General features: G+C 56.9%; 1 protein-coding gene across 5 annotated transcripts in view; it reads left to right on the forward strand.

The window, feature by feature from the left end:
• The window catches only part of Dlec1 (DLEC1 cilia and flagella associated protein), a 43,441-nt gene extending 32,634 nt beyond the window's left edge, over window positions 1-10,807 (forward strand). For 2 of the 5 annotated variants that reach the window (XM_021173107.2, XM_021173109.2), the window contains exons 23-37: window positions 314-493; window positions 649-719; window positions 1,091-1,242; window positions 1,844-1,962; window positions 2,429-2,499; window positions 5,674-5,879; window positions 5,964-6,074; window positions 6,156-6,281; window positions 6,397-6,491; window positions 6,657-6,741; window positions 6,939-7,142; window positions 9,114-9,275; window positions 10,070-10,223; window positions 10,448-10,571; window positions 10,659-10,807. In XM_021173107.2, the coding sequence (XP_021028766.1) occupies window positions 314-493; window positions 649-719; window positions 1,091-1,242; window positions 1,844-1,962; window positions 2,429-2,499; window positions 5,674-5,879; window positions 5,964-6,074; window positions 6,156-6,281; window positions 6,397-6,491; window positions 6,657-6,741; window positions 6,939-7,142; window positions 9,114-9,275; window positions 10,070-10,223; window positions 10,448-10,571; window positions 10,659-10,782 (1,984 nt within the window). In that variant the 3' untranslated portion in view covers window positions 10,783-10,807. Of the gene's footprint in view, window positions 1-313; window positions 494-648; window positions 720-1,090; window positions 1,243-1,843; window positions 1,963-2,428; window positions 2,500-5,673; window positions 5,880-5,963; window positions 6,075-6,155; window positions 6,282-6,396; window positions 6,492-6,656; window positions 6,742-6,938; window positions 7,203-9,113; window positions 9,276-10,069; window positions 10,224-10,447; window positions 10,572-10,658 lie in introns of those variants that run through there. The other 3 variants (XM_021173108.2, XM_029482037.1, XM_029482038.1) reach the window with 3 other exon arrangements.
• Window positions 10,808-10,845: the final 38 nt, after the last annotated feature.

A 10,845-nucleotide genomic window follows, 5' to 3' on the forward strand; every position in this document is an offset into this window, starting at 1 on the left:
AGAAACCTTTCCACCCCAGCCATACACACACTCCTGCGAGGCAGGAGATGGTAGGGATCCTCTGCAGGTTTTCCCACATGAGGCCCAGCAACCAGGAAGCATTCCTTTTTCACGCAACTGGGGCGATTTGAACAGCCTGAGTATGCCTCTGGCACCGTGGATTGGCGCGAAGCTCAGTCCTGGGGTCTGGCGCTCCATGAGGAGGGAATCAAGAATTAAGTTGGGTTCCAGGACTACTCCCCCACCGCACCCAGGTAGCTCTCTGAACGGGAGCAAGGGTGGTGGGTAACATAGCATCCGTGGTGTGGGACAGCAGCACCACCAGCACTACACAGGAGGAGCTGCGCTTGGACTTCGGCTCGAAGGTGCCACTGAGGACGCCCGTGATTCGCCATATCATCCTGGCAAACTGCTCCCCAATACAGACCCCGTTCACCCTCACACTGGAGTACTTTGGGAGCTCCCAGGAAAGCCTGTGCAAGAAGACCAGCGTGTAAGTCTCAGCATCTCCCTGGGGCATTTCCCAGGCTACACACTGTGGGATATCCTCACTGGGCCATTGTGTGGCTCAGAAGGCTGCCACAGGCTATGGCTTGGGGTGTGGGAGGAACTGACCACCTCCATACTGTCCTCTCTCTGTGTGTGAAGCCCTGACGTGCCTCCTGCCCTGCTGAAGACAGCACGCATCCAGGAGCAGGTGGCCAAGAAGGAAAGGCTGGGTAAGCGGCACCGGCGTGGCAAGTGTCGGGCCCACGCCACGGGCAGAGCCAGGTTTGACATGGCCTTCTGACGATGTGGGCCAGTGCCTGCCAAGGAGGGAGGGGCGACCAGAGACTCCCTCTCAGTGCATTCCTCAGCAAAATCCCCAAGATGGCCAAGGCTTTCCCCTGCCGGGGCCTGAGGTATGTATATAGGACATGGTTTTGGTTTGGGCTGACAGCAGCTTGATTTCAGAGGCGGTACAAGACCATGGGCAAGCAGGCCGCCTGACTGAGGAGTGGTTGCACAGTGGCTCTCTTACTAACCCTTGGGGATTTCGCCCCTCACTCTCAGTCCAGTGTCCTGACCCTCCACATTCTGTCCTCCTCAGACTTTGTGGAGAGCATGTTATCTCACAGGAAGGGAGCCGCCTTCCTTCCCCACATCTCCCAAGGCATGCTGGGAGCCTACCAGGAGCTGTGTATTGACATCACAGGCTGTGCCAACATGTGGGGCGAGTACTGGGATGAGCTCCTCTGTGTGGTAAGGACATGCGTGCCGGCACACCGTTCCTAGTCTCCTCCCTGCCGGCTGTGGCCCGAAGCCTCTCCAGGCATAGCTGCTGCCGGGTGCTGCCCACTCACATCCTCCACCACTTCCAAGGTCAAGGCTGGGATGCTTCAGACAGGAGGGTCCCCCTGTGTAGCAGAGCCTTCTGGATCTCCATGCTGTACAGGGCAGGCTGGGAAGAACAGTCTAGAGTAACAAGGCGGTAAACAGCTACCCAGGCTCCTCACCCTGACCCAGATCTCTGCATTTCATCATTTGTTAGCCGGTCTATTCACATAGACAGTCTTTAAGAAACTAAAAGATAGAGAAATTTGAATAAAGAGACCCTAGGAGGGCAGAGGCCCTGAGGCTAGTAGATCAGTAGAGACAGCAGGGCTGTGATGGGAAGAAAGGGCAGCCAGGAGCTATGGGTGAAGTAGCCCAGGCTGAGGGTGCCTAACCTGGGTGCTGGGCAGTGAGGGAGCCTAGTCAGCAGGAACTGAGTCCTGGGGACCCTAGGCTAGTTGGACAAGTGGAAGCCTTGCCTGACAGGAATGCAGTGGCTCTCACTCACAAAGAACTGGTGTGCTTGCAGGTGGGAGACCTGCCGGTCACTGTCATCCCAGTATACATGGCCGTGGTGGGCTGCCCTATCAGCTCCTTGAGGAATACGTGCTACAGTGTGGCCCCATTCCAGAAGGAGCCTATCACCAGGTGCCCAGCCTCAGCCCTGGTCTCTGATCCCCAATGACTGACCACACACACACGCACACACACACACACAGACACCAGAACCCACTAGCTGCCAATTTAGGCTGCCTGCTGACAGCTCCTGGTTCTCCATCTTGGAGAAGAGTAGCCTCAGGGGGCATGGCTGACATCTGTGTGTCTCTGAACTTTGGCAGGTGTGGGTGGGCAGAGGGTGAGCCAAGGCAGCACCAGACCCCAGGGCTGACACAGATAAACTAGGATTTGCCTGACGACCCCAGCCAGGCAGAACGGCAGCGCAGAGGGGTGATGTGACCTCTTGTCCAACACTCTGAAGCCCTGGGTCTTACTGGTACTGGGACAAGGACAGAGAGCTGATACTCTCTGGCCTAAGTTCCACACAGCATCCCCGCCTCCCAAGGTGACCAAGTCTGTAAGGAGTGTGCTAGCTAAGGCTGCCCTTTGCCTCCAGGTTTGGGACCCAGATCTCTGGAGGAGACACAGTCACCAGATCTCTCCGTCTGTATAACTCCAGTCACTGCGGTGAGTTTGCTCATGTGATGGTCAAGGGGATGTGTCTGGTAGGGAGAGGCTGTGCCTCGAGAGAGCTGAGAGCCATGGACAGGACTCAAGGAGTCCAAGTGGCCTGTGCTCTTGAGACAAACCAGAATAGAAAGGTGACATCTCTGCCAGGCCAGGGTTGAAAGAGAGGTGTTTCCCTCCTAGAGGATGGAACTCATCCTTGCTTAACTCTGTCACCAGGGTCACACTGTCCCCAGGGACAGACACTTCCAAGGGACTCTCTTCTCACTCCTTGGACCAACACTATCTGAGCTACACACACATCAGCTGCTAGGCAAGGGGCCCGGGATACTGAGAGAACAGGACAAAGGGTTTTATGCCACCCCGGGGTGGGGGTGGGGATTCCATCCTGATAGCAGCATGACCTGGCGCTGGGGGCCGTTGAGGAGCCTCTGGACTTCATTGTGGAGGGCATTTGGGCTGCATCTGAGTAAAGCCAGAGGTGGTTAGGGCAGGGCGGGGCATTTGGTGATTTAAGGAAGAGTTTATGGACAACTCAGAAGCCAGAGGTTTAAACAATCTGGGTCATTCCGAGGAAGGCACGGCCAGAGGTGAGGAGCGGGGCGCTGGGATCTGCTCCTTGTGGAATCCGCATATTTCTGAAGCTATTTCTGTCTTCATGGCTACCGTGTCTTGAAATCAGGCCCTCCTGGAGTTCACAACAGTCGTGTGTTGTATTTTCAGCTGCTTTATTAGATGGACTTACAAGCATCTTCTCTGGTCCCCACCTAGGCTGTCCCTCGTTGGCCCCTTAAAGCTGTCACTCTTAGGACTCCCCTTGCCTCATATGAACACTGCTCCCCTGGTTATCTCTTAGTGTCACCGACTCGTCAACACTTTGGTGTGAATTTTTGTTTGTTTACTTGTTTTTAAGTTTTAAAATTAAGTTTGTTTATTTGTGTGTGAAGAGGGTCATGTGTGATAGAGGAGTGTGGAGGGCAGAGGTCAATTATCAGGAGTCTGTCCTCTCCTGTCATGTGTGGTTTTGGTAAACAGGAGGCTAAGCTTTTGAAAATCCTTGTCGGTGGAGTTTTACGGTTGGTTGTGTTGTTGTAGGGAGTCAGCTGAGGGTGTCACCCATGCTAGATCAGAGTTCGGCCCATGGTAATCTCCCCGACGTTCTCTCTCTCCTTTAGTGACATGGTCTTACTAAGTTGCCAATGCTGCCCTTGATCTCACTCAGGGCAGATTTGAACTTGGGATCCTTCCGCCTCCTCTTCCCAAGTAGCTGGGACCACAGACCTGTGTCATGAGCCCAGCTATCCTCTGGGCGTTCTCTCTGACTTCCATTCTCCCTCGTGGTCTCCTCTCCACTCAAGATCTCTCCACACTGTTCTAGTCCTCCAAGCTCAGAATATGGAGGTCCCTGGCCACCCTGCTAAGAAGCAGACACTAGGTAACAGGCAGGAGAGACAAGGCCAAGGGCTTTGGGTGTATCCTGAGGCATCCCCCAGTGCCAGCACCCACACCTGACTTTGTAGATCCAGAAAGACCATGCTGATTGAGACACGAGGAGGAGATTGGATAATTAGTCCAGCATCCTGCTTTTCCAGAGGAGTTATGGCACCAGCTCAGGAGGCAGTCTGGCTGAGGGAAGCTTTTGCATGGTGTGCAAAGTCTGAACAAGCTTTTTGAGCTGTTAGAAAGCACCTAGGTGGGGTACAGACAGAGGACAGAGAGGGCACTGTGCCTGGTGGGGTATCCTAGGTGAGAACAGATGGGAGCAGGATTACAGACAGGTTCAGGACCTGGGCAGGACTTCTGGCAGATGATTCATGAGTCATGGCCACCACTGGGGAGGATGCACCACACAGGAGGTGTCAGAGGAGAGCAGGTACCACGTGGCTCTGTTGTGCACAGGAAAGTGGGCAGTGTGGCAGCCCAGATTTTGGGGAGCAATGAGGTGCACTGTCTTCAGCTTAGAGGACTTAGCCAGTGCTATCAAGAAGAAGTATCATGAAGTTTTGGCTCACCCAGAGTTGAACTTTGCCCCATGGCCAGAAAGATCAGAGAATAAAGGGAAGTAGGAAGTTGCTGGGAAGATGCTCACACAGGTTAGACTGATTGGGGGAGGGGAGGAAAACACACTAGAGCTGGTGGGTAGGGGTGGAGAAGGTGGAGACTGTGGGACCTGAAGGGCCAACCTGTCAGAGACAAACCAAAGGGACAGGAAGCTGTAGGAAGCAAGGAGGTCCTAGGTCCAGAGATTTGGCCATGAAGACTGGTCATGTGACCGTGGGGCTTCAGGTAACTGAGCTAGATGGCATAAGCCTGTGAAGGACTACATGTCTTGCTGTATGTGCACATGCATGTCAGATGGACGTGTACATGTGTGTTCAGGCGTGATCACATGAGCTTGCCCACGTTGGTAGAACCAGAAGACAGCCTTCAGTGTTGCTCCTCAGGTGCCATCCACCTTGCTTGCTGAAATGGGGCCTGTCGTTGTCCCAGGACTCGGCAGATAGCATAGCCTGGCAGGTCAGCAACCCCCCCAGGGTCAGTCTATCTCTGCCTCCTCGGAGCTGGGACGGCAAGTGCGTGCCGCCACATCGAGCCCTTCCACGTGCTGCTGTGGTTCAAACCCCAGTCCTCATGGGTACAGGGTCCTAGCTTGCTTTCTGTTGCTGTGACAAACACCACGGAAAAGAAGAATCAACGTGAGGAGGAAAAGGTTTATTTGGCTTACGGTCCATCATCCAGGGAAGGCAGGAACCAAAGCAGAGACCGTGGGGGAGTCTCTGCCTGCCAGCCTGCTTCTCTTACACAACCCAGAACCGCCTGCCCAGGGGTGACCTTGACCGTAGTGGGCTGAGCCCTCCCACCTCAAACACTAACGGAGAAAATATTCCATAGACATGCCCACGGGCCAGACCGATGGAGACAACTTCTCAACTGAGGTCCCATCCATCTTCCCAAACAACTCTAGTCTGGGACAGGTTGACAAAACCTAGCCATCACACACAGCAAGCACTTGACCAACTGAGCCATCTCCTCATCCCCGTGATCTTCTCTCTAAAACTGCAGCACCATGAAAATAGCGAGGACCCCTCCCCTCCACCATGAGTGTGGGAGAATAGGGAGATGGGGGCCAGAGGGAGCCCGCCCACTCTCCTTTCTCCTCCATGGCCGCCCCAGACATCCGCCTAGACTGGGAGACCTACATCCCAGAAGAGAAGGCAGACCGGCTGCTGGAGCTGCTTGTGTTTTATGGGCCACCCTTCCCGCTGCGAGATCAAGACGGCAATGAGATTGTGTACCCCGAGACCTCGGAGGCCAGCTCACCAGGGTCTCCATGCCCCTCCAATGTCTCAGTGTCTAGCCACACTGTCCCCTCCTCACTGGTGAGCAGGCGCACAGGGCATGGTGGTGAGGTGTGGCCCAGGCCCGCTGGGCCCACGTGAGCCGTGGGGTCTCGTTGGCAACAGGGCAGCTGCAGTGGCGGCACCAGGGGCGAAGAGCAGATCATGTCTGTCATCCTGCAGAGGCACGAGGCAGTGCCCGCCGGCCACATATACCACATCAGCCCCCAGCAGTTGGTGAGTACGAGAGGGGTAGGAGCCCTCTCGTGGAGCTGCCCTGGCCTGCCAGTGAACACGAGGCTACTGTGTTCCTGCCAGGTCATCCCAGCTGGAGACCACAGGACCATCTACATCTCCTTCAAGCCCACGGTGCTCGACCCAGGGGTCATGCACAAGGTGGGGTATACTGGCTATGCCCTGGGCTTCATGAGCTTGGATAAGGAGGTGAGCCTTCCCACCTGGGCCAAGGGGACCATGGCCACCTCCTCTCCCCTGGGAGCACCATCGCTTGTTCCACCCGGGGGAGCAGTAGTGATCTCTGATGGATTGGGCCCCACAGACAGACAGACAGATTCCAGGCCGAATGCGACGCCTCCAGGACTTTGCTGTGAGCCCCCTGAGACTGGATCTGAATGGCCACGTGAGACAAGCGCAGTAAGCCCACGGGACCTCCCTCCCCTGCCCCTGTTCTCTTTGAGAGAAGACACTTATTTCCCTGGTGGTGTGGTTCTCCAAGCCAAAGGACAGGCGCGGGAGGGAGGCAGAGAAAACAGGCAGAGGGAGGGGACGCTGTCCTGAGCAGCGCCTGTCACTGGGCAGGCTGCACGTCGAGCTGGACAGCAGTGGCTATTTGGAATTCTGGTGCCAGGCCAGCGACCTCATCCCCCCAAATCCCTGCAGCGGGGTGAGTATGCCGTCAGCCTGAACCAGTCAAAGGACTGCACCTCCTACGTGCCCATGGGTCCTTCCAGGGCACAGGCCTTTCAAGTCTTGAGTCCCATTCCCAGAGTGGTAGGCCCGAGGAATGGGGAGAGATATGCCACAGTGATGCGCCATGCCAGCCACACTCACCCCCGGCCCCTCCACCTCTGTGACCTCCAGGTGCTGAGTGACCGGATTACCACCCGCCATCTGAAACTGACCAACACCACTGAAATCCTGTACGACTTCAGGGCCCGGGTCTCCAGGCCCTTCTTCATTTCTCAAGGTGGGGCCAGCTGGGACAGCAGAGCCCCTCATCAGTGTGAAGAAGGGACGGCCTCCACAGGCCAGCGGCTGATGATCCGTCCACAGGACAACATGCTGGTCAGTGCAGGGGTGGAGCGTCTCTCCCCCCCCCCCCCCCCCCCCCCCCCGCCTCTATAGGCAACACACAGGCACATCCTGCCCACATCTGGGCATGAAGTACAAATGAACAGTCGTGGGCGCATGCCCTCAGACACATCCCTTTCAACATACAAAGTCCCTCTGCACATGCTCGACACAGCCACACGCATCCCATAAACACATTCAGACTCTCTCCGGTGTGTGTCCCCATGTCCCCACCACTGATGGCCTGGCAGAGGCCAGTGCACACTACTAGGCACCTCCACTTCACACCATGTCCCCTCCCTTCTCTTGTGCCCTTTGGCTCAGAGTTTAATGCCCTGGCTTGAGGCCACCCACGGTTGTACTGCCATGAATGTAAGTAGGTCCCTCAGAGCACAGGGTACATAGGAGCCTGCAGTTTTGAAGGTGGTGTTGTCCCGGGGATGCCAGGGCCTTGACACTAACTGTGAACTTCTGCCTGCTTTTGGTTTGAGGTGCATGAAATAGGGATGGGACCCAGGCTTTGCAGACATAGGGCATGCACACCACCCTTTGAATAGTGGCTCCCTGAGTAAGCACAGTCTTGTCCAGGGTGGACAACCAAGCTGCAGACCCTCCCTCTCCCACCCACCCCCAGCCCCCACCTTGCAAAGCCCACTTCCCCCTCCCTTGCAGCCCCTCACCCCTTCTGTTGATGAGTTTTGGAGTTGACCCTGAGTGCCTGCCTTACTCTGCACATCTTGGGTCATCACACCCACCTTCTGCATGATCTCACTGAGCAGCCATGCCCTTGCGGATACGCTTTGCACTGTGTGCAGTGAGGGCCTGCATATGTCGCCTGGCAGACTTCCCGGGCCTTGCTTCTGGGGGTCGGGAGCCAGAGCTGCACAAGATGGCGGAGCTCTCTTGACCACTCTTCCTGGGCTCCCCACTAAGAGAGCTAAGGGGAAGAGAGGGGCTTTACACTAGAGCTTTTCAGGAGGCACCCCAGATGCTCCCAGAAAAGAAAAGTAGCATCGCATAGTAGCCTTGGGCCTGCCTCTGTGGTCACAGGCAGATGGTACGTGGGCATCCAGCTCCTGACCTGAACATTTTAGTTCTAGACCTAAACATACCCTGTGCAACTGAATTCACCGCCACCATGCCCTGTCCCATGTGGCAGTGACATTTTATCATAGCTGCCTCTCCTGCCAGCCAGAGCTCTGAACTCCCGATGACCAACCAAACCCCAAAGGTGACCTCTGACCTGTCTGTGCTGCCTCTGTACCTCCTCCTGTCCCTGGACAATGGTTTCCAAGCCTGGGAGCACCAGCCTTCAGAGTGCTTGCAACAAACACGTGCTCTCACGCCCCTCCCAGCCCCCTTGCCCTGTGAAAATGTAGCAAGTGCCTCAGCCGATTCTGAGAGCTACCACCGAGCTACCACCGCCAGGAGCTGTCTTCAGCTGATTCTGAGAGCTACCACCTCATGGAGCTGTCTTCAGGGCCATGAGCCCTTTATTTAGGTCTCCTATGTACCATTTGCAGACCAGGTCGTGTTGCCCAACTGCCCACAGCTGCCTTGGATGGCCTGTTTCAGACCCTAAGGGGGCCCTCATGTCCTCAGGATAAAAACAGTTTTTCATTGGCACGTACACACAACCTCGGCTCAGGTCGTGCTCAGTGAAAAAGGCAGTTTCCTAACTCTGTCCCCTCTGGTAGACTCCTGGGGATAAGGAAGGCTGACCTCTGCTGACCAGGTATTAGGCACACATCAGGTGTATGTATGCAGGCAGTGGGGACCAAATGCTACACGAGGGGGCGCTGCTGAGCCGTGAGCTGGGCAGTTGAGCCACGCTGGGCTCCACGGGCCCCATAAGCTAGGGTCTGAACAGCTAGGTCCTGGTTGGACCCACAGGGGCTGTAGGAGGGACCAGAGGGACACTTGCCTTCAGCAACCTAGAGTGACGCTGCATCCACATCTGCTCAGGTGGATGTGTCCTTCTCACTGTCCCTGGAACTGCTGTCCTATCAGAAGCTCTCGGCCGACCAGATGTTGCCCGGAGTGGACATTCAGGAGAGCGAGAACGGAGAGAGAAAGATGGTGTTCACACAGAACCTGATCCTGGGCTTCACCAACCAGACTGTTCAGGCATGTTCTAGGCTGACCCTGCTACTCTCATTCCCCGCCACCTGGGGAGGAAGATGGCGCCATGCCCAGAGGGTGAAGGACTGGAGGGGGAAATCCGGGGGGGGGGGGGGGCTCCCCAGAAGAGGTGACAGGCAAAGCCTGCTTCCTGTTTAACTGAGTGAAAATGGAGAGACCTAGAGTGTGGCCTCATTGGTAGGCACGGTGAGCACCCGAGGAAGCGGGGCGGGGTGGAGGGGGGGGGATGTGGCGGGTAGCTCCCTGTAGGGCTTTGGGTGCCACCCACACTGAGCAGCATTGAGGGAATCAGAGTGTCTGGCTGGGGATGCAGGTAAGGAGGTGAAGGGTAGACCCTGTGAGATGCCAGGAAGACCAGGAGTAGAGCAAAGGAGTGGAGCCCTGTAGCCGGAAACCCCAGGCAGCATCCGGGGCCCAAAAGAAGTTGCCCGTGGTAGTGCCTGAATGACTTGTGGGCTCCTGTGGAGCCTCTGACCACTTGGCTCAGGATCTAGAGTGTGGAGGAGTGTGCCTTGGACCCCCTAGGAGGAAGGAGACAAGGAAGGAGGTCAGATGGCTGACTGACCTATTGACGGGGAGCCGAGCACACAGCTCCACCCGAGAGGGGCCGCAGAGTCCACCTGCCCCTCCGGCTTTGGTGGCAGTGCCAACTCCCTGCTGTCCCAGCTCTGTTCAGAAGTATCCGTACTAGGGGGAGGTGGGGTCCCCGTGTCTCAGAACACCACCCCAGTGGGCAAGGTTGCCTCACCCTTCACTGAGTCACGGGCTTGGGCTCCCAGGAGGTGCCCCTGCGGGCCTTTGTGACCCTGCCAGCGCCGCAGCTCTCCACCAGCTGGGTGGACTTCGGGACCTGTCTCGTGAACCAGCAGCACACACGGCAGATCTACCTGATGAACCTCAGCTGCTGCCTGAGCTACTGGACGGTGCTGTTGGGTATGCTGGGCCCTCCCATTGCTGCTGTTCCTTGATGGGACTGAGCAAGACCCCCAGGAGGGACCATCGAGTCCTGCCCAGGTAGACTGGCGCCCTAGGGCTGGTGGCACCTGACACTTCTGGAGTCCTGCCTCTCATCCAGTTCCTGGTTGCCCTGCCTTGGGTTGCTGGTAGGACCAGAGGTGTACCCAAGAGGTTCATCTGATCCTTTCTTCCTGGTGCAGGACAAGAGGAACCAGCCAGGGAGGATCATGCGTTTGGGGTCTCCCCAGGCAGTGGACTGCTGGAGGCCCGAGCCACCAATGCACCCCCGACCTCCAGCCCACTTCAGGTGTTCTTCAACCCTAGGTAAGAGCTGCTTCCCACCCGCGGGTCACTGCCCAAGGGGCCTGAGTACTGGCTGGGACTGCCTAAGCTCACCTACCCCTCCCTCAGGAGCAGCATCCTATATGAATCCACACTGGTGGTGGAAGGCGTGCTGAGCGAGAAGCCCTGTGTCCTGAGGCTTCGGGGCCTAGGCTCTTACGATGAACGATACGTGAAATTCCATGAGTTCTGAGGCTCTGTAGTGCCCAGCCCCAGCCCCAGCCCCAGCCCCAGCCCCAGCCCCAGCCCCAGCCCC

Source organism: Mus caroli, chromosome 9 (assembly GCF_900094665.2).
Source record: "Mus caroli chromosome 9, CAROLI_EIJ_v1.1, whole genome shotgun sequence".
In the NCBI taxonomy this organism is placed as follows: domain Eukaryota; kingdom Metazoa; phylum Chordata; class Mammalia; order Rodentia; family Muridae; genus Mus; species Mus caroli.